At 51.8% G+C, this 23,555-nt stretch overlaps 1 protein-coding gene across 4 annotated transcripts in view; it reads right to left on the reverse strand.

The window, feature by feature from the left end:
* LOC115408406 (paired box protein Pax-7-like) overlaps positions 1-23,555 on the reverse strand; it is a 42,672-nt gene that overhangs the window by 17,583 nt on the left and 1,534 nt on the right. For all 4 annotated transcript variants that reach the window (XM_030119155.1, XM_030119153.1, XM_030119154.1 and 1 more), the window contains exons 4-5: positions 23,216-23,341; positions 7,177-7,376 (exon numbers count right to left, since the gene is read on the reverse strand). In XM_030119155.1, the coding sequence (XP_029975015.1) occupies positions 7,177-7,376; positions 23,216-23,341 (326 nt within the window). The remainder of the gene's footprint in view (positions 1-7,176; positions 7,377-23,215; positions 23,342-23,555) is intronic.

Here is a 23,555-nt window from a genome sequence, read left to right on the forward strand (position 1 = left end):
TGGATGAATGGATGGATGATGGATGATGGATGGATGAATGGATGGATGGATGGATGGATGGATGATGGATGGATGAATGGATGGATGGATGATGGATGGATGAATGGATGGATGGATGGATGATGGATGATGGATGATGGATGGATGGATGGATGGATGGATGGATGCTGGATGGATGGATGGATGGATGCTGGATGGATGGATGGATGGATGATGGATGGATGGATGAGGGATGGATGATGGATGGATGCCTTTCTTTACTCCTTCAGTGTGTCTTCTCGTGTTGTCTGTCCTTCAGTGTGTCTTCTCGTGTTGTCTGTCCTTCAGTGTGTCTTCTCGTGTTGTCTGTCCTTCAGTGTGTCTTCTCGTGTTGTCTGTCCTTCAGTGTGTCTTCTCGTGTTGTCTGTCCTTCAGTGTGTCTTCTCGTGTTGTCTGTCCTTCAGTGTGTCTTTAATGCGGCAGCGTTCGTCCCTCCTGGACGCCGTCACACAGAGAACCGGCCTGAACTGAAGAGGTTGAGGATCCAGCAGCAGGTTTCAGCTCAGGAGACCAGTTTGTCTCCAAGTCTCTTTCACGCCGTGCTAGTTTTTCTCAGTCGCTTTGGAACATTTCATCCTCGGCATCTGCAGAACAGGAAGTGCTTTTCTCAAAACAAACTGTTTGCACTCTCATCTGCTGACAGACCGAGTCACTGTGATACAGAAGGGAAAAGACAGGTACAGTGCCGTCTTCCTACACCTCCTCACGCTCCACAAATCCTCACCCACATGTTGAGCTGCGATGCAGCGTGGGAAGAATCTTCCAGAATGTCCCTGCAGCCTCTGGGCACCGCGACGACGGAGGCTCGTCTGAGTGGCTGCTGATCTCGGACCTCCCTCAGCGAGGTCCAGGAACTCTACACAATCCTCTCCATTACACAAAGTCAAGGTTGACCTGGGAGCGATCGACCAGTTCAGGACAGGATCAGGGAAACAGTCCCCTGGAAATGATAGAAATCTGCTGGACAAGACAACCTGGTCTTACAGGAAGACTGATGCGAAGAGCTGATCCTGCACGCTGCGGGGCGAGCCGCTAGAATACATTCTGATCCACGACATGAGCAGACGATAACGTCAGAAACAGCAGAGAATTGTTCATAATCATTGGCACGGATGTACCAAAGCATCTGCAACTTGTTGAAAGAAATGAGGAGCTGTGTTTTGGAAGTGCTACAGTGACACAGTGATGTGAGAGTTCTGAGAATTTCAGTTCTGATCCGACAAACGTCGCTCAGGGATCAGTGAAGTCAGTCTCATGTTGGCCTCCAGTGAGGAACAGTCACAGCATCTGTCTCTGTTCCTCAGACAGACTGACACCGTCAACACAAACTGACCGCTGGGCGGACTCTTCACTCTGATACCACGGCTTTAGAGCGCCACCTTCTGCTGTGAATGACAATAAAGACCAGAATTCATCTTTTTCCCACAGTGAGAGAAAGAGAAGCTGCAGCTGTTCTCATCTGCCTCAGATCACTCATTCCAACGCATGACAAACCCAAGAGCCCTGCACTCCTGCTGCTTCATGGAGGGTGAAAGAAACCGAGGTTTGAAAACAGCAGCAGTGACAGTCAGAAGGCAGAAGGCAGACACACACCGGCTGGAATACACACTGGAATACACACTGGAATACACACTGCGCCAGGAAACACATCTGAACTACACCACTGAGCTGAAGAGGACTGAATGAACACACACACACACACACACGCACACGCTCAGTCTTGTATTTCTATCCTTGTGGGGACCGTCCATTGACTCCCATTCATGTCTAGCCCCTAACCCTGACCCTTACCCTAACCCTAACCCACACCACAACAAAGCCTAACCCTAAAGAAATGTTTTTGCACTTTTACTTTTTTCAGTAACAACAACATGGTCAAGAAAACACTGTTTCTCCTACTTAGGACCGGAAAAAGGTCCCCACAAGGCACGTCGTTCCACGTTTTGCTATCCTTGTGGGGACATTTGGCCCCAACAAGGATAGAAATACGAGAACGCACAGACACACACACACGCACAGACACACACACGCACACACAGACACGCACACGCACGCACACACACACACACACACACACACACACACACACACACACACACACCATTCGTCACATTCATTTCATGTGGGTTCTGCATCTTCAGCTGGCTGCTCTGTGACACTCTATACTGAAGTGTCGACCAGTGGACTGAACCGTCCATTCCAGCCCGGCACGCCAACATCACGGACCAATCAGAGAAGTCCCACTGCATTTAAGTCCCGCCCATCAGGTCCATGTGACTGTGCAGAGAGCACAGTGAGCCTCATCATGGAGGAAGAGGAGGAAAGCTCTACACTAAAAACACTGCTAACCTGCTCATTTTCAAAAACCAGCATCATCTGCAGAACACAGATCGCATTTCACCACGTCACAGCTGGGGTCAAAGGTCGAGGCACAAAAGATAAAAAAAAACTTAAAGGTTGTATAGAAGATCTTTATTACTAACAAAAATGAATTAAAGCTAAAAAATGGCGTTACTAAGCTGTAGCAGCCTTGTTTTTATCGTGATCAAAAAAAAGAAAATAAACATTAATCAACTCTGGAGGTTGTAAAACCAACATTACTTTAGCTAATCAATAAGGAGGCAGCCTCCTTATCTATTGGTTTTCTAACGTGTCAATCAATCTCTCTACATTTGTAGCGTAGCTCTCATGCTCCTACAACCTTTTCGTCCCCCCCCCCCCCCCCCCCCCCCCCATGCTAGGCTCTGCTGCTGCTATCAACACCTTTTCACCTGCAGACTTGAGACAGTTTTTCTTAATCATAGCTACAACGTGCTGCCATTTGGCGAAAATGTATGTTTTAATCTTTAAACAAGACTTGTATGAGAAAGTCTGGACAGTGAGAGGAGGGGGGGGGGGGGGGGGGGTTGTTTAGCCTGCAGGCTGCAGCCACACAGATCAGCTGTGAGCTCCGAGTCTGCTCCAGTCCTGCAGCTCCACACAAACCTCCCCGTCCTCCTGATCCACCAAAACCAGGGACGGCTCAGGGACAGGGTTTGGCGCAAGTGCAGGATTTTACTCATATTCGCTGTGTTTTGTGTTGTTCAAAAGGACACGTTGGTAGCTAAGTGTTAGCGCTATGATGCTAAGTTGCTACATGCTACATGCTACTTTCTGCATAAGGAGGAGGCGGTCCTCCGTAGAGAGCAGGAGAGGAGGGGTGTGGGTCACGCATGGCAGCATTTCAAAAAGGACTAACTGTCACTGGATTTCTCTCTCCATGGAAAATCCTCGATACAACCTTTAAAACACCAAAATGAAAAGAGCTGTGAAAGAGCTGCAGGAGAAAGAGCTCTGAAACTGAAACATCCCCTGCAGCTTCACCGCCGGCCGCTGGATGTCTGGAACCGGCTGCAGACTGTCCTGACCGGGAGGAGGACAGACTGAGGACAGGGAGGAGGACAGATTTGTTTATTAAGTTACTGTTGCACTGCTGTTATTTATACTGTTTTATCTAAATGACTTCATTTTACAATATTGTGTCTGCACTTCAATTGAAATATGCAACAACATATATTCCTAGATGTATTTAAAGGTGCATTAAGGAGTTTGCACGTTTTATGCGAAACAGCGCCCCCTGCAGGCCTTGGGCGTAATGCAGCTTAGTGAAAAACTCGTCCCTGTGGCTCGCGTGCACGGAAGAGAGGAACTCCGTCTTCGCTCGTTTAGAAGCGCTCATGTAAGATTTAAGTGTCTTCTCCCTGGTGGAGTCTGTGTGGAGCTGTGGCAGTGCTAGAAGCCAGTCTGTTCTGACTTTCTGGAAGATCCTGCTCAGTTGTTGCTCACTAAGCATCTGGCGGAGTAATGGCGGACAAAATGAAACCTAACAGCTGGAGCGAGCATTACATCATTCCTTTCAAATTCTCCCCAAAAAAACTCTGGAGCCGGACCGGCACTGTGACTTTCAAGTGACAATTTAGCCTGTTAGAGGTTCTGGTAATGAATATGTCAGGGCACATTGTACACAGCATTAAAAATGTGTCACATATTTATGGTGGAAAATAAGTATTTTTAAGGTTGTAAAACTCCTTAATGCACCTTTAAAGGAGCACAGCGCAGTTTGCTCATTTTATGCGAAACACCGACCCCTGCAGGCCTTAGGCGTAACTGCAGCTTAGTGAAAAGCTCGTGTCTGTGGCTTGTGCCCATGTACGTGCACAGAAGAGGGGAACTCCTTCCTCGCTCTTTTAGCAGCGCTCCAGTAAAATGTAAGTTTCTTCTGCCTGGTGGGTCTGTGCTGGAGCTGTGGCAGTGCTAGAAGCCGGTCTGTTCTTACTTTCTGGAAGCTCCATCCTCAGTACTGCTCAGTTGCTGCTGCTAAGCGTCTGGCGGAGTAATGGCGGACAAAACGAAACCTAAGGATTACCAGGCCAGCGGGAGGCGCATTACGTCAGGCTCAGAGCGATTCGTACCCGAGTCACTCATACTGCTGTGCCTTCAGCGCCCTGCACAGGAAAGTAGGAGCGACTGCGATCTTGCAGAAATAGCTCTTGCTGCCCATCAGGCAAAGGTGAAAACGTGTGTGGGTGTGAATAATTGATAATTTAATATTTAAAACTGTGCTTTGCCCCTTTAAGTTGCCGTTGCAGTACTGTTTTATATTGTTCTATTTAAATTCCCTTTTAATTTAAAAATATGGGGACTGCACTTTAAGTTATTGAAAATAATTGTTCCTAGATTGATTTAGTTCAATTGTATTTGCACTGCTGTTTTTTATACTGTTCTATTTAAAAATAAATGGCTTGACTTTGCTGTATTGATTCATGTTAGAGGGTTTATCCTGAGCCGGGCCTCACCACAGTGATGATCATGTGACAGTCATGCAGGCGAGGCATGGGATTATTTTATAATATACTGGTATTGGATCGGTACTCGGTATCGGCCGATACCCACAGTAAAAGTATCGGAATTGTATCGGGAGGCAAAAAAAGGTATCGGAACATCTCTATCCTGAATCCAGAGGAGCCTCATTACAGAGACCATCAAACCATCTGCGTGGTGCAGTGAAACACATGTGACTGTCGCAGAGTGTCAGAGAGTGTCAGAGTGTGTCAGAGTGTCAAAGAGTGCCACAGAGTGTGAAACAGTGTCACAGAGTACGACAGTGTCAGAGAGAGACAGTGTGAAACAAAGTGTCAGAGAGTGCCACAGAGTGTCATAAAGTGTGAAACAGTGTCAGAGTGTCACAGGGTGTCACAGTGTCACGGAGTGTCAGAGAGTGTGAAACAGAGTCAGACAGTGTGAAACAGAGTCAGAGAGAGTGAAGAGTGAGGGAGTGTCTCCACAGAGCGGAGCTGTCTCTGCCACTCTGAAGCGCCTGGGCGCTCTGGTCAGAGCCGGCCGCGGAGCGCCGCCTGGGCTCAGACGCTGCAGCCGCCTCCCGTCCTCATGCCATGCTGCTTTCTCACTGTCTCAGTTTTCTGGGTCTTGATTGATCCACGTTGCTGTGGAGGCACTGAGCTCCCCTGAGAGCCCGGACGTCTGGGATGTGTGAACTTTACAATGAGCGAGGACTGAGAAGTGGTGGGAAAAACTGCTGCCAGCCAAGAAACAGCGGTGAGACATGCTGCAGGAATGCAGAGCGGGTTCAACTGCTGGGGTCCCAGCAGCTGCTGCACACACACACACACACACACACACACACACACACACACACACACACACACACACACACACACACACACACACAGGTTCCTCAATCCAGTTATGAACAGCTGGTCAGAAACTGGTGATAATATCTCTCTTTCTCCATCTCACTGTGTGTGTGTGTGTGTGTGTGTGTGTGTGTGTGTGTGTGTGTGTGTGCGCGCGCGTGCGTGTGCAGAAAGGGTTTGTGAATTCTAATTAGTGAAACAATTCCCACAAAAAAATATTAAACACCATAAAACAAAGTGATGGTGGATGGAACATGGACCCTGAGCGCAGAACGTCTCTGACCGTAAACAGTTCCAGACTGATGAGAACAGATCAGCAGGACCTCATCTCTGTCTGAGAACCAAATAAAATGGAAATAAATGCAATGGTTTCAAAAGTCCAGCAGTGCTCATGTCTCATTCAGCCAAGGCTGGATGAGACTGGATGAGACTGGATGAGACTGGATGAGGGTGGATGAGGCTGGATGAGGCTGGATGAGGCTGGGTGAGGCTGGATGAGAATGGATGAGGGTGGATGAGACTGGATGTGGCTGGATGGGACTGGATGAGACTGGATCAGGCTGGATGAATCTGGATGAGGGTGGATGAGACTGGATGAGGCTGGATGAGGGTGGATGAGACTGGATGAGGCTGGATGAGGCTGGATGAGACTGGATGAACCTGGATTAGGCTGGATGAGGGTGGATGAGGCTGGATGAGACTGGATGAGGGTGGATGAGACTGGATGAGGGTGGATGAGACTGGATCAGGCTGGATGAGGGTGGATGAGGCTGGATGAGACTGGATGAGACTGGATGTGGCTGGATGGGACTGGATGAGACTGGATCAGGCTGGATGAATCTGGATGAGGGTGGATGAGGCTGGATGAGGGTGGATGAGAATGGATGAGAGTGGATGAGGCTGGATGAGACTGGATGAAACTGGGTGTGGCTGGATGAGACTGGATCAGGCTGGATGAATCTGGATGAGGGTGGATGAGGCTGGATGAGGCTGGATGAGGGTGGATGAGAATGGATGAGGCTGGATGAGGCTGGATGAGGGTGGATGAGGGTGGATGAGGGTGGATGAGGCTGGGTGTGGCTGGATGAGACTGGATGAGGCTGGATGAGACCAGATGAGGCTGGATGAGACCAGATGAGGCTGGATGAGGCTGGATGAGGGTGGATGAGGCTGGGTGTGGCTGGATGAGACTGGATGAGGCTGGATGAGACCAGATGAGGCTGGATGAGGCTGGATGAGGGTGGATGAGGCTGGATGAGGCTGGATGAGGGTGGATGAGGCTGGATGAGGCTGGGTGTGGCTGGATGAGACTGGATGAGGCTGGATGAGACCAGATGAGGCTGGATGAGGCTGGATGAGGGTGGATGAGGCTGGATGAGGCTGGATGAGGCTGGATGAGGCTGGATGAGACCAGATGAGGCTGGATGAGGCTGGCTGTGCTCACCTGGACCCTGGCCTCGGTCAGTTTGGTCCTCTGGGCCAGCTCCTCCCGGGTGTAGATGTCGGGGTAGTGTGTTCTCTCGAAAGCCTTCTCCAGCTCCTCCAGCTGTTCCGCCGTGAACGTGGTCCGACTCCGGCGCTGCTTCCTCTTCAGAGGCAGGTCGGGTTCCGATTCCACATCTGACACTTCGTCTATCCGGCTGCCTGGACGAACACACAGAGGAGTCGAGTCAGAGCAAACGGCAGCGTGGAACAGAGTTCCAGTCCTGATCCCAGCTGAGCTTCAGACTTCACAGAATTTTTCCTCTGAATCATGGAGCTCTGAGCGCAGAGGGCTCCCTGCCGTACACCTGGCTTAGTGCTGCTGAAAACGTCTTCGCTGGCTGAAAGATGGAGAACATTCCAACCCCAGGACACAGTTTCCTGTCCTCCAGGTCTACTATTACAACAGGAAGTGCCTGTGGCGGCAGCGGGCGGGACTTCCTGGAGAGGAGGGACAGTGGACGGGTCCGCAGCCTCACCGCTCCCTCCTCATCACAGGGGACATGTTCCCGTGCTCGTCTTGTGCACGTGTATTCTTTATCAAGACCTGCGTATCCCAGCATGCCCAGGGGCACAGTGCCGAGAGTTAGAGTGGAACGAAGGGCGCTAATCTCCCGGACCACCTTGGTGAAGTGTTTGACACCGCCGGGGGACGGAGGGCCTCGGGGCGGCCCGTCTCCATTGTTCCTCTCATTTCAGCGGCGCTGCTCAGAAAGAGTCCTCAGAGATTATCTGATGCTTCCAGACACCAGCGTCTAACCCGGCGGCCCGCGGCGCCGCAGAGTCCCTGTCCTGACAGAGCCCCCTGTAAAGACCAGGTATGAACCCGGTCCCACTGGACCTGGGTCGGACCTGGAGGAAAACAGGAAATCAAACACAAAAATGCACAGGGAGAACATGGAAACTCTCAGAACTCTGAGAGGTGAGAGAGCACGCCACTATTCAACTGTGCCGTCACCGCATGCAGCTCAACCACAGTCAGACTGGAGGACGGTCTCGAAGGTCCACACTGTCTGTCCTCACCGCTTCAACAGCCTGACGCCCAACACCAGGGACCAATCTGTCCAACCATTCCTCCCTGGACAGGCCTCTGTCCCCTGAGGAGGACACAGAGTCCCGAAGAAGGTCTGGTCCAGCAGAGGGTCTGGTCCACTTTCTTTCACTTTCTTTTTGTTCATATTTCTAAAAAACGTTTGTTCAAAATCAGTCTGAACCTCTGGAAGCTGCTTTCTTGGCTCTGAGCCCAGGAAACATCGGACAGGAGCTGAGAAGTGTCTCCGTCCGTCCGTCCATCCAGACGGGACCGGGGGGCGGGGCTTCCTGTGTCCCTGGACGACAGGACCTTGGTCCAGGCTGCTGTCAGAGCCTGGGTGGAGCTAAAGCTGCTCGGGCTCGGACCTGGAGGAAGCCGGCCGTCAGGCTGCTCACACAACCACGGCTCGGCTCAGCGCTGGGGTTTAATTAAACAAGGAATTATGGGATTAGAGGGAGGCTCCTGTTACAGGCCACGGGAGGGGTCTCAGTGGAGGATCTTCCTGTTCCCCCCAGCGGTCCCTCTTGAACGCTCCCACTAGAGAACCCTCCTGGGACTACATGTGTCCTCAGGACATGCCGCTGCATTCATTAAACCAAGTCTCGCTGCGTCTCCAGCCCGAGACACTCGCTCTGCAGAGCGGCCGCGAAACACAGTGAGGAGAGCGGCGGGGGACAGACAGCGGGACGGCAGGGGACAGCGGGACGGCAGGGGACAGCAGGACGGCAGACAACGAGATGGGAGACAGCGAGACGGGAGACAGCGAGACGGGAGACAGCGAGACTGGAGACAGCGAGACTGGAGACAGCGAGACTGGAGACAGCGAGACGGGAGGGGACAGCGGGGCGGCAGGGGACAGCGGGGCGGCAGGGGACAGCGGGACGGCAGACAGCGAGATGGGAGAGAGCGAGACGGGAGACAGCAAGACGGCAGGGGACAGTGGGATGGACAGTGGACTGGGGTGCTAATGGGTGAGGGAGGGGGTAGGGGGAGTTCTGAGGGTGGGGGTTCTCTGGATACGTGGATGGGGGGGTGGATGGAGGGGTGGATGGGGAGGGGGGATGGAGGGATGGGGGGGTGGATGGAGGGGTGGATGGAGGGGTGGATGGGGAGGGGGGATGGAGGGATGGGGGGGTTGTTATAAAGCAATTTGGCAGTAAGTTAGCGTGACGACACTTGAGGCTGCTGCAGTGGGCTGGATCCTCCCAAAAGGGTCCTGTGGGGGGGTCGTCTTCCCTCCACATGGTGATGGGTTTGGGGCAGCGGGGGGTTGGGGGGGGGGTTGAGGGGGGGTGGAGGTGCAGTGAAATGCTCCTCTGACATACGCTCTCTCTTCCTAAACGGAAATATTCTGCAAACAAGAAGACAGACCAGCTCTCTTCATTAAACCACAGTCCATCAGGGATCTCTATGAGTCCGGACCTCCGCTGGCATCAGGGTGCCCAACATATGGCCTGTGGCCCTGCACCGGCCTGCAGAGGATCCCAGCTGGCCCTCATCACAAGTGGAACTACACAACATGAGCAGAAATACAGTTTCTCACAAGTCAGGGGTATCAGACAGCCAACACAAAGGTTCTGGGGCAATGCAGCGAGCGGGGGGGCAGGAGAGTGAGGGGGGGAAATACAGTGAGCAGGGGGGCAATACAGCAAGCGGGGGGGTTACAGAAGCAGGGAAGCAGGGGGGCAAAAGAGTGACCAGGGGGCAGTAGAGTGATGCAGGGGGCAGTCGAGAGAAGGGGGGCAGTAGAGTGAGCGGAACAGATCCTTTGATGGGCACACACACGCACACACACACACACACACACACACACACACACACACACACACACACACACACGTCTAACCACTGGTGTACACAAAGTAAATCAATAATAGGATTGACATTAAATCCTCCTGTCTTTGTTGAGAATCGGACCTGAAGCCTCCTCCCTGTGAGGTGAGAGAGCTAACCACTGCTGCCAGAGACATTAACTCTCTGGTCTTCGCTGACAGTGGGACCTGAAGTCGTCCTCTAAGCCGTGAGGAAAAGCAAATGAGGAAACAAGGGAAGTTTGATCTGACAGTGAGTCAGTGTTCTCACATGAGAGGGTGAGCTGCAGCGGGATCCCTCTGGGATCCGTCTGGGATCCGCTATAGATCGCTCCGATCGGGAAGCAAAGGCCAACAGGATAAATCATGATCGGGAGTGAGAACTCTGGTTTCAGGCTCTCGTTGCGTTCTGGACTCAGTGTGAAGAGGACCGGGTTCTGGAGAACTCATGAAACCGGAGACGGCTCCCTGTGGGAATCGTCTGAGATGAGCAGCAGCGGTGTGTGTGGTGTGTGTGGTCCCTTCAGGACCGGCTCTAGGCATAGGCGAACTAGATGGCCGCCTAGGGCGCAGTGTATGGCCGGGGGGGGGGGGGGTTGCCCATCGCTCGGCACCCCATCGCTCAGCACCCCATCCAGCACCCCATCGCTCGGCACCCCATCGCTCGGCTGCCCCCCCCCCCCCCACAAGTCTCCTACTACATCTGTGCACAAACAATAAGCATCAACAACTTAAATCAACATACCAATATTATTTAGGAAAATAGCAACATTTTACTCACCAAAATCCTGATTATTTGGAAACAAAATCCTCCTTTCCTTCCTTAAAAAGAGTTCATTCGCTCTGTCATATAGATTACTGTGCGTTTCAGTTCCATTTTTCATGATTCAGTAGTTTCTGTTTTGTTTGTTCTTCTTTCTTTGCTTCTGGTTTATTTGTTCTTTATTTGTTAGTTTTTAGTTTATTTGTTCCTGGTTTGTTTGCGTCTGGTTATTTTGTTTCTGTTCAGTTCATGATTTATTTATTCCTGGATTGTTTGTTCCAAATTTGTTTGTTTAGAGGTTTTGTTTGTTTGTTTTTTTGTTTTGTTTTTTGTTTGTTCTTTTGTTTCTTATGTGTTTCTGCTTTATTTATTCTTGATTCGTTTGTTTCTAGTTTATTTGTTCTAGATATGTGTGCTTTAGGTTTTTTTGTTCCTGATTTATTTGTTTCAGTTTTTTGTTACAAATGTTTTTGTTTCTGATTTTTTTTTCCTGATTTACTTGTTTCGTGTTTTTTTGTTTTGTTTTTTGTCCTTGACTTATTTGTTTGTTTGTTTTTGCTTCTGATTCATTTTTCTGTTCCTGATTTTTTTTTTCATTGTTTTTTTTTTTTTTTGTGTACCTAATTTATTTGTTTCTGGTTCATTTGTTGCTTATTTATTTGTTTTTAGATGTTTCATTTATTTCAGTTCTTGTTGGGGTTTTTTTTACCCCGACTTTTTTGCTCCTGTAGTTGGCTTTTTCTTGTTCCAGATGTATGTGTTCCTGTTTTTTGTCTGGATGGTCTGGATGGTGACGGGGAAATGTTGCACACACACAGAACATAAACATGTTGGTCATTGTGGATATTTTGTAAATGTTTAGCAGCAGGCAGCACTGAAGATGCTGCAATTCTACTGCAGTTTTCTGCAAAAACCGTCAAGTCAGCTCCCTTTACTCTAAGTAGTCCATCATTACTGTGTACTCATTTGACCGGTCACCTCAGGACTAATTCCACTGGAGGGAGAAGAAGCGTAACATCAAGGCTGAGCATCGGCGGCGCCGTGGCACTCTACAGGGCAGGGTGAGGTGGCGCCGTGGCACTCTACAGGGCGAGGTGAGGCGGCGCCGTGGCACTCTACAGGGCGAGGTGAGGCGGCGCCGTGGCACTCTGCAGGGCGAGGTGAGGCGGCGCCGTGGCACTCTGCAGGGCGAGGTGAGGCGGCGCCGTGGCACTCTGCAGGGCGAGGTGAGGCGGTGCCGTGGCACTCTGCAGGGCGAGGTGAGGTGGTGCCGTGGCACTCTGCAGGGCGAGGTGAGGCGGTGCCGTGGCACTCTGCAGGGCGAGGTGAGGCGGCGCCGTGGCACTCTGCAGGGTGAGGCCTCGGTGGGGCCGTGGCACTCTGCAGGGCGGGGTGAGGCGGTGCCGTGGCACTCTGCAGGGTGAGGCCTCGGTGGGGCCGTGGCACTCTGCAGGGTGAGGCCTCGGTGGGGCCGTGGCACTCTGCAGGGCGGGGTGAGGCGGTGCCGTGGCACTCTGCAGGGTGAGGCCTCGGTGGGGCCGTGGCACTCTGCAGGGTGAGGCCTCGGTGGGGCCGTGGCACTCTGCAGGGTGAGGCCTCGGTGGGGCCGTGGCACTCTGCAGGGCGGGGTGAGGCGGTGCCGTGGCACTCTGCAGGGTGAGGCCTCGGTGGGGCCGTGGCACTCTGCGGGGTGAGGCCTCGGTGGGGCCGTGGCACTCTGCAGGGTGAGGTGAGGCGGCGCCGTGGCACTCTGCAGGGTGAGGTGAGGCGGCGCCGTGGCACTCTGCAGGGCGAGGTGAGGCGGCGCCGTGGCACTCTGCAGGGCGAGGTGAGGCGGCGCCGTGGCACTCTGCAGGGCGAGGTGAGGCGGTGCCGTGGCACTCTGCAGGGCGAGGTGAGGTGGTGCCGTGGCACTCTGCAGGGCGAGGTGAGGCGGTGCCGTGGCACTCTGCAGGGCGAGGTGAGGCGGCGCCGTGGCACTCTGCAGGGTGAGGCCTCGGTGGGGCCGTGGCACTCTGCAGGGCGGGGTGAGGCGGTGCCGTGGCACTCTGCAGGGTGAGGCCTCGGTGGGGCCGTGGCACTCTGCAGGGTGAGGCCTCGGTGGGGCCGTGGCACTCTGCGGGGTGAGGCCTCGGTGGGGCCGTGGCACTCTGCAGGGTGAGGTGAGGCGGCGCCGTGGCACTCTGCAGGGTGAGGCCTCGGTGGGGCCGTGGCACTCTGCAGGGTGGGGTGAGGCGGCGCCGTGGCACTCTGCAGGGTGAGGCCTCGGTGGGGCCGTGGCACTCTGCAGGGCCGCAGACGAGGCCTCAGAACCTGCTGCTCAGGTCAGGCCGGACGGATTTTCTGGACGGAGCTCCATCAGAACTCTGAGTGTTTCTGCTGAGGCGGCAGTTCTGTAATGTCACCTGCAGCTTCGTCTGTTGCAGTTTCTCCATTTGACTTTCAGATTTCTGCTGAATCGAGGGTCTGAGATGCAGCTAATTGAGGCGAAGCCAAAGTTTTGAAATAATTCAAAGAAAACAAAAGAAAGTGAAGAGAGATCTGCCAGTTGGCATGAGGAGCCGCTCCGTCAACAAAAGGCCTCAAACGCGAGCCGGAGCAGGCCGAGCGGCGTCTCGGCGGCGTGACGCTGCTCCGGCTCCATTCACTCTCCGCAGCATTGTTCCCGCCTTTGTTCCAACACACATTCAGCACAATGGTATTTACACGCAGCAGCGGCGAGCGGCGTGGCGGCTGTGCTGCGTTCGCACTTTTAAAGTGGAGAGTAAAATATTGGCCAAAAGATTTAGAAACTCTGCTGGGAAAAAAAAGAAAGAAAAATCCCAACTTTAGTTGTTTGGCAGTAAGAAAGATATTGCATGGTGGAGTGTGTGGCGTGCGAGAGAGAGTGTGAAAGGCTGCACACAGCTGGCACTGAACTCAATCCAGCCCACACAAAGATGCTGCTTTATCGCCGCATTATGTCTTAGCAAACTGCTATTAATGCAAAGTCTTTATCTCCTTTCCTCCCCGGGCGCCGGCACGCACGTGTCTTTATTTAGCAGATAAAAAATAGCCATAAACAAAAATTGCAGACTGTCAATATAAATACTGATAAAGATTAGAGCTGGGAGCAAATATAATAATAAGAGGCCGTCTTAAGATACACTCGACACAGCAAAGCCTTCAGCAGACAGCCGCAGGCTTAACGCAGCAAGTTTTAAAAAGCACCACTCTAATCTTATTCTGGAAGAAAGTAGATTAACAATCACAGCGCTGCAAAGAAAATGAGGCGATTTGTGTCGGTCGACCATCTTTACCCCCGGGAGGCGCTCTCACCTGGACCTGCGCTCAGCCAACACACTTCCTGTCGACTGTCCGGCTCACAGTGAACCAGACCTCAGGTCCAGATCCCAGAGGCGCCTCAGAGCCCAGAGCCAGGCAGGCAGGAAGGAAGCCGGCGTTTCAGTCAGACGCTCACACGTGGCCGTCGTCTGCTGGTCAGTGTGTTTGTGAGAAACTCCCACCGGGCCAACCTGGGGACCGGTTTTCAACCAGCAACCCGTCCTGGATCAGCGTGACCATCAGCAGACTCACTCAGCAGCTTCGCCACGGCGTCTGGGACTGAAGGTAGATGGTCCCCAGGAGGGACCGCCGGCCGCAGCTTTGACCACAATCCGGGCCTAAAGCCTGAGTCGGCTGAGAGAGGTCAAACGCCCGGCCCGCAGCCCAGAATGGGCCACTTAGAGGGTGGAATGGGGCCAATGAAGCAGTGAACATGAGACCCGAGAAGAAACAATCCCTGACATGAAGCTTAAGCTTAAGCATTCGTTCATCCATCCATTCATTCATTCATTCATTCATTCATTCCTGACGTTCAGCAGAAAGTCTGACGATTCAGCCGAGAGCCGAAGGAGGAGGGCTGGAGTCTGAGGAGCCACGCCACAGCTCCACCTGCAGGACTGGAGCTGCACCCCTTCTCCTCCTCTCCTCCTCCTCTCCTCCTCTCCTCCTCCTCTCCTCCTCCTCTCCTCCTCTCCTCCTCTCCTCCTCCTCTCCTCCACCTCTCCTCCTCCTCTCCTCCTCTCCTCCTCTCCTCCTCCTCTCCTCCTCCTCTCCTCCTCCTCTCCTCCTCTCCTCCTCCTCTCCTCCTCCTCCTCTCCTCCTCCTCTCCTCCTCTCCTCCTCCTCTCCTCCTCTCCTCCTCTCCTCCTCCTCTCCTCCTCCTCTCCTCCTCCTCCTCTCCTCCTCCTCTCCTCCTCCTCTCCTCCTCTCCTCCTCCTCTCCTCCTCCTCTCCTCCTCTCCTCCTCTCCTCCTCCTCTCCTCCTCCTCCTCTCCTCCTCCTCTCCTCCTCCTCCTCTCCTCCTCCTCTCCTCCTCCTCTCCTCCTCTCCTCCTCCTCTCCTCCTCCTCTCCTCCTCTCCTCCTCCTCTCCTCCTCTCCTCCTCCTCCTCTCCTCCTCCTCTCCTCCTCTCCTCCTCCTCTCCTCCTCCTCTCCTCCTCTCCTCCTCCTCTCCTCCTCCTCCTCCTCCTCTCCTCCTCCTCTCCTCCTCTCCTCCTCCTCCTCCTCAATAAAGTTTTCACAAAATGAGAAATGAAAGTAAACCTGAGTTTTGGTGTAACTTTTTTCAGGAGAAGAAAAAAGAACAGAAAAGGGGAAAAAAAAAAAAAGAACGGAACAAAGAAAACAAAAAAGGAAAACGAAAAGAAAATGGAAAGAACCTGAAGAAGAGAAGTGAGAGTGGCTGCTGGAGCTGAAACTAGCTGTAAATAAACCAGGTAAACTATCTCCAGCACGGCTCCAGCAGAAAAATCCAGAAGAAAAAGAGAAAGTCTGGAAGAAACCCTTCATAACTCAACCTGCAGATGTCTTTTCTTCATGTAAAGATAATTAACTGAAGGTTCCAGAAGCGGTCCAGGTCTTCAGACTGACAGACCTCTGGACCAGCTTCAGTCCTGGAGGGAAGCGGATCCTGTCAGAAGCAGTCCAGAGCGGACCCGGTCCCGGCCTCTGCTGGGTCATTAGCGATGCGCTGGGCGTTTTGCTGCTGTCCAGCTCCATCGTGTCACGGTCAGGGTTCCATTCAGAGGTATTCAGGCGTCTGCCGGGGCCACAATGGCCGCCGCCCGCCTCCAGCGGGCGCTGGCTTTGTGTCCTTTCTTCGGCAGACGTGGAGGAGTTGATCAATGGGCAGGGAGAATCCGCGGGACAGATTTCTGTCGGATGACAAAGCTCCTCCACCAAAACACACACTTTCTCCTGCTATTCACCGTCTGAGCAGAGAGCGGAGCTCGGGACTTGGGAAGGTGCCGCTGGAGCCGGTCTTCCTGCTGCTGCAGGTCCTCAGATCCTCTCCGGCCTCCGCTGGCCGCTCTGCTGACGTCCGTCCTCCTCGTTCAGTAACTTCCACGTTCCCACCCCGGTGTGTTTCAAGGACCAACATGAAGCAGAATGAGGGTTTCAGACAGGAAGTAGCTCCGGTCGGGCCGCCGGACTCTCCATGAAGAGTCCCGGCTCACCGGTCCTCTGGGTCTTCTGCAGGATTCGGTCTGGCCACTCAGCCCCAGCGCTGCTTCTGTTCTTCAGCTCTGGCTTTTCCTCTCACTTTGATTCTCAAGAATTCACTTTAAAAGTGTTAAATGAAGCGTAGTTCCAGTAGAGCCACACAAACACCATGGCCGGGTTCTCTTTTTCAGCTCAGAGAGGTTCCCAGGATTTCTGATGATTGTATCAGAATCCAACCCTAAGAAGCTTTTGAACCTGAATGTGGAGCGTCCGAGTGTTTCTACTGACCTTCATTCTTAAATTCAACTTCACTCCAGCTGCCACATCAAGAAGGAATGTTCAGGTTAGAATCTTTATACCGAGCGTCCAGGTCCACAAGGACAGTCCAGTCCCTCACCCTCATCCTCACATTCACACTCACAATCACACTCACACTCACCTTTGTGTCTGGTCTGTCAGGTGTCCGGTGTCCGGTGTCAGGTGTCTGGTCTGTCAGGTGTCCGGTGTCAGGGGTCTGGTCTGTCAGGTGTCTGGTCTGTCAGGTGTCCAGTGTCTGGTCTGTCAGGTGTCCGGTGTCAGGGGTCTGGTCTGTCAGGTGTCTGGTCTGTCAGGTGTCCAGTGTCTGGTCTGTCAGGTGTCTGGTCTGTCAGGTGTCCAGTGTCTGGTCTGTCAGGTGTCTGGTCTGTCAGGTGTCTGGTCTGTCAGGTGTCTGGTCTGTCAGGTGTCCAGTGTCTGGTCTGTCAGGTGTCTGGTCTGTCAGGTGTCCGGTGTCTGGTCTGTCAGGTGTCCGGTGTCCGGTGTCAGGTGTCTGGTCTGTCAGGTGTCCGGTGTCTGGTCTGTCAGGTGTCCGGTGTCTGGTCTGTCAGGTGTCCGGTGTCAGGTGTCTGGTCTGTCAGGTGTCCGGTGTCTGGTCTGTCAGGTGTCTGGTCTGTCAGGTGTCCGGTGTCTGGTCTGTCAGGTGTCCGGTGTCTGGTCTGTCAGGTGTCTGGTCTGTCAGGTGTCCGGTGTCTGGTCTGTCAGGTGTCTGGTGTCTGGTGTCCGGTGTCAGGTGTCTGGTCTGTCAGGTGTCCAGTGTCTGGTCTGTCAGGTGTCTGGTCTGTCAGGTGTCCGGTGTCTGGTCTGTCAGGTGTCCGGTGTCTGGTCTGTCAGGTGTCTGGTCTGTCAGGTGTCCGGTGTCCGGTGTCAGGTGTCTGGTCTGTCAGGTGTCTGGTCTGTCAGGTGTCCGGTGTCTGGTCTGTCAGGTGTCTGGTCTGTCAGGTGTCTGGTCTGTCAGGTGTCTGGTCTGTCAGGTGTCCGGTGTCCGGTGTCAGGTGTCTGGTCTGTCAGGTGTCCGGTGTCTGGTCTGTCAGGTGTCCGGTGTCTGGTTTATCAGGTCTGTCAGGTTTTGGTCCAGAGCCCTGCTCACACCGGCTCTGGTGGACTTTGTGGTACTGTTGGAGCGGTGTGTTGTGACTCCCCTCTTTACCACTCAACTGTGTGTATCCTTTACAAATGGCCTGTTAATGGGATGCTGCAGGCCTCTGCCCACCCTCCGCCCGCCCTCCCTCCACCCTCCACCCATCCCGTCCTCCTCCGCCCGCCCTCCACCCATCCCGCCTGGGCGCTCTTTGTGCACCGGGCCTCCTTTGTTGGCCGATCAGCTTCCTATTGGGCCTCCAGACAAGATTCTTGGCATTTGCCGGCAAAAGGAGAAGGATTAAGGGGCGGCTACTGAGCGCTCCATGGCAGAGGAGGGCCGCTATTCTCCTCCTCAAAGCCTCTCCCGTTCAGCCGCTCCATTTATACATATTTGTTTTCCCAAAGACGCCATTGACAAGTCCCAAGATCTACAGCACATAAAGGAAAGTCAACAAGTAGGTCAGCCTCCACAGAACGGCTGAGCGCGTCCGGACGTGTAATTATCTGCTCTTTAATTACTGCCATTGTCGGTGCGATGTGGTTTTTTAATGATGTAACGCAGCAGGGAAATAATCTGCAGACAACCAAAACTCCAAATCTCCTCTCTGTGTCTCACAACAAAAAACAACTCCATTCGACTTCGTTCCATTGTTCCACCAGCAATCCTGTTACACATTTTCAGACAAATGAACTCAAACTACTGCTTCTTGACTGTCAGTGAGCAGAAATGTTTCTCTTCAGGTCAGTGTTGCTCCATTCAGCCTCACAGGGCAGCATTAGGAGCAGCACCTGCAGGAAGCGCACAGGAAGAACATGCAGACTTCACAGAGTACAACCTCTGCTCGGATCACGTGAACTTACAAACCACTTCACTCCACGCCTGCCACGGACTGGAGACCTGACCAGGTGGACCCAGCGGGGACTGCTGCAGACCCCCACCCCGAGACTGGGTCAGATGATGGATGATGGATGGATGATGGATGATGGATGATGGATGGATGATGGATGGATACTTCTGTTTATTAAATATCAGCACAATATTGAACAGATTAACACCAGACCACTTTGTTTCACTGCTTCCTCATCCTCAACATCCTCATCATCCTCATCCTCCTCCTCCTCCTCCTCCTCCTCCTGCTCCTCCTCCTCCTGCTCCTGCTCCTGCTCTTCCTCCTCCTGCTCCTCCTGCTCCTCCTGCTCCTCCTGCTCCTCCTGCTCCTCCTCCTCCTCCTCCTCCTCCTCCTCCTCCTCCTCCTCAGCAGGCTCTCTCTGTTCTACCCTGTTCCTACCTGAATCGGTGCTGACAGGGTGCAGCTCATTAAAAGAGGGATTCTTGGTGTAATTCCTGCTGAACGGAGGCTGGTGGCTGCTCTGCTGCTCTTCTTCCTCCTCGCTCTTCATCATTTCCACCATGTTGGAGTCAGTGTTGCTACAGTGACCCAGTTTCCCCACAGAGACCAGGAAAGCAGCCGGCAATCCTGCAGCCAGCACATCCAACTTCTACACAAATCCCTCCATTCCGGGGGGTGGGGGTGGGGGGGGACTGTCCTTGTGTTGCTGCTCCTCGGTTTTCCTCTCTTTTCCCGAAGTGTGTGTTGGTGGCTGCAGCCTGGCTGGGTCTGGCTCGGCTCCTGGTGTTTCTCCAGATAACAGTGCTCTTTCTCTCGGCTCAGCGTCAGGCTCTGACTCTCCCTTCAATATTTCTGAAGCACAACTGATTAACCTCGCTGTTTCTATTCTGTTCTCTTTATTTTCCTGTGACGTCTTAGTGAAAGGATTGCACTAGTTTAGGTTTCATCACTGAACTTGATAAAGTGTATTTAGAGCATATGAATGAATGACTGTCAGGTGAGAGGGTGAAGTGAAGAGAGGCGACTCCGTCCTGGAAACACTTCAGAAGGAGTATTCCTGTATTCCTGTGGCCAGGTCAAATCAAATCAAATAAAAAAATAAATAAATAAATAAATAAATAAAAACATGGGCACTTATTTAAAAATCAGGACAAAAAATGTTGGAATTTTTCAATGTAGAATATGACTGTTGTTGTTATATTATTATTATTATTATTATTATTATTATTATTATTATTATTATTATCATTATTATTATTATCATTGTTGTTGTTGTTGTTGTTGTTAAAGAAATTATTGCAGTGTAAAAATAAATAAATAAATGATCATTAATGTTCTGTCAGTTATTCCAAATGCTTCATATTTATTTCATTTATCTCTGTTTGAATAATGACTCCATAAAACCAATTGGCAAAGACATGCATGTTATTTAATGTTATTCATTTGCATATTTAAATGTACAGTTTGATTCAGTATAGAAACGTTTCTCATAGAATGCTGAAATAATTAGAATGCGCGTGTCTTAACGGACACGCCGATATCTGCACTATGACTGGATTAAATAATGACTGGGCCTGTTTCTGGAGGCTGAAGGGATTCTGGTTTCATGTTTGGTTTTGTTCATTTCTGAGGAGGATTTATTCTCATGTTCAAACTGTTGTGTATCGGTGACGATGATGAGGATGAAGATGGTGCCTGCGGTGACTGGAGACCCTCCTCTGCCTCCCGGCGGCTTCCAGCCTCCTTCTTCCAACACGTCCCTTAAAAAGTGGAAAGATGCGAGGCGGCGGGGGACAGAGGGAAGGTTAATCCCAGTTTAATGCAGCGCGCGCGGCCCGGGACCGCGGCTGTGATGATGGCGTTATCTGCAGCCAACATTTGGGTCTCCCTCCGCCGCCGCCGCCGCCGCCGCCGCGAGACAGTCCGGCTGGGCGGCGCGAGGCGGACGCCCGCGGAAAACGCTATTAACGGCGGCAGCTCCATCCAGCCGGAGCCTCACCTGCGTTTGAAGTGCCCTCTCCACCTCTCCTCCCTCCACCTCTCCACCTCTCCTCCCTCCACCTCTCCACCTCTCCTCCCTCCACACCGCGCCTTTCTTCTCCCGCCTCCGTGCATATCTGAGAGGAGCAGCGTCTCCGCTCCGGAGCGGCGGATCGGGGGAGACGGCTGATCCCCGCAGCCGGAGAGGACGTTCAGAGACCCGGCCATCCAGGAGGGAAACACCGGGTGCCCGAGGACAGCACCGGGAGCTTCAGCCAAACACCGACATCCTCCCTCCACATCCAGCTCACCGAAACACTCCTGCCTGACCGCCTTCCAGTAGAAATGATCTCATGATTAACAAATAAAAACCGCCTTCCAGTAGAAATGATCTCATGATTAACAAATTAAAACGTTTCCTGGAAGCATTCTGAAAACACTCACTGCGTGTCGGATCATTTCTGAGTTCAGTTAAATTATGAATGTATTCTCAGCGAACTGCAGGCCTCACTGTTTCTCAGTGGATTTTACAATTAATGTGAATTTACAGTTTAGAAGAAATGCATAATTTATTAAATAAGATCACACCAATGTGAAGGAAAATTCAATGCATGTTTTTGGAGGTTTTTTTTCTTTTTTAAATTTAAGAAGGCAAATCCTGAAGAAATCTCCGTGTTAAGACAAGCTCACCCAAAAAGGCCTTTTCCTGTTAAACGAGCTGTTTATTCATTAGAGCCTTTGTTTGCTGTATATTTGTGTTGATTACACTGATGCGTTTCTGAGTCCTGGAGGCTGAATCTGAGAGAAAGACATCTGATGAGAAGTGACAGCTCACAATCACAGCCGTCCAGGCCGAGCAGCGCCCAAATCCCTTCACAACAAACCAACCAATATTTAAACACAGTCTCAATAAACAAGAGGACAGGGGACCTGGAAATCTCCTGAATTTGCGCCACAGGCTTCACACCGTGAAGTGAGCCGCTGAGAGATGAAAGTGAAAAGAAATAAAAGGCTCAATTTAATCTGCTTTCAGGCCCTTCAACAGAACACGTGTGCCTGGCCCGGGAGAGACGGCTGATAGGGATAAATACACTCCTGCATGCCTTCCAGCCATTACACCCCCAACACAGCCGCTCAGCGCCGCCGCACCACCAGCCCCAGCTCCGTCCTCACAGGCTCCCCCACACCGAGACACCAGACGCAGAGACGCAGAGACACAGAGACGCAGAGACGCAGAGACACAGAGACGCAGAGACGCAGAGACGCAGAGACGCAGAGACGCAGAGACGCAGAGACGCAGAGACACAGAGACGCAGAGACACAGAGACACAGAGACGCAGAGACACAGAGACGCAGAGACACAGAGACGCAGAGACGCAGAGACGCAGAGACACAGAGACACCGGCCACAAGCCCAGCAGCCGGGACCACACCAGGACCAGGACAACCCACACACTGCCAGCCCCGGGACAGCAACAGACAAAGGGACAGAGGGACAGAGAGAGGGACAGAGACACAGAGGGACAGTTCTACAGTCAAAGGGTAACACAGGCCTGAACAATACACACTTCTATAGTTGTGAGGACATTCATTGACATAATGTATTTCCTCACCCCTGACCCTGACTCTGACCCTAAAACCCTGACCCTAAAACCCTGACCATCAAACATAAATTCCGAACCCCAACCCAGACCCTAAACCTAGATCTAACCCAAAATCCAGTCTCAACCCTCATAAAGGTGTGTCAGTGTCCTCAAACGAAGCCTGCAGGCCGCTGACACACTGCTGAGCTCCTGCTACATGTTACTGGACTCAAACCACGGCATCCTGGGAAAACATGCAAACTCCACACAGAAGGGCTCCACTGGACTCAAACCCGCAACCTCTTCAAACGAAGCACTGCCCCGCCAACCCACCACCACACTGCTACACACCAACTCCATCCGTGTCCAAGAAAGATCACCGAATCCAAAGGAAGTTTGTCACACAGCAAGGACAGAACAGAACAGAACAGAAGAGAACAGAAGAGAACAGAACAGAACAGAACAGAATAGAATAGAATAGAATAGAATAATAAATTAGAACAGAACAGAAAAGAATATAGAATAGAATAAAAATACTTCCTTCACCCCAGTTCCTTACATTAGCATCACTGAAGACTGAGGTTTGTTCATGAATTATAATTCTAACACTACCAGAACGGCTTGTCTTCCTTTGAAAAAAGGGATTTTTTGCAGATCTTCTTGAACGTTGCAGAAATTGGATCAAATTCTCTCTCTTTTTTTTAGCTACAGTTTAAACTGAAGGGAATCTACAGTTTTTCATAATAATAATAATAATAATAATATTTTAACACCTGGAGCCAGGCCTGTGGCCCCCGGCCCCGGCCCCGGCCCCGGCCCCTAGTCCCCGGCCGGCCCTGGGCCACCAGCCCCCCCAGCCCCCCCTCCCTCCGTGTCGCGGGTGGAAGTGTCAGGCCTTCTGGGTGTAATTGATATCGACCATGCAGCAAATCGCTCATCTGAAAGCATCACTTTCAAAGAGGCGCTAAAGCGGCGCCATGGGAGCTCCTTCATAAATAATTAGTGTGTGTGTGTGTGTGTGTGTGTGTGTGTGTGTGTGTGTGTGTGTGTGTGTGTGTGTGTGTGTGGCATGACACCCCTGTTAGTGGACAGCTCCTACCTTTGTCTCCCAGGATGCCGTCGATGCTGTGCTTGGCCTTCTTGTCCTCTTCATCCTTCTTCTCACACTCATCCTCTTCATCTTTCTTTCCAAACCGAGCTCGAAGAACCCGACTGATGGAACTCACTGCAAACACACGACTATTACTATTATTCTTTTATAATAATAATAATAATAATAATAATAATAATAATAATAATAATAATAATAATAATAACTATTATTATTATTATTATTATTATTATTATTATTATTATAACTGTGATTGTTAGAATAATAATCTTCATTGATTTATTATTTATGTATTATTATTATTATTATTATTATTATTATTATTATT

The sequence above is a fragment of the Salarias fasciatus genome, chromosome 20 (assembly GCF_902148845.1).
Source record: "Salarias fasciatus chromosome 20, fSalaFa1.1, whole genome shotgun sequence".
Classification (NCBI taxonomy): Eukaryota; Metazoa; Chordata; class Actinopteri; order Blenniiformes; family Blenniidae; genus Salarias; species Salarias fasciatus.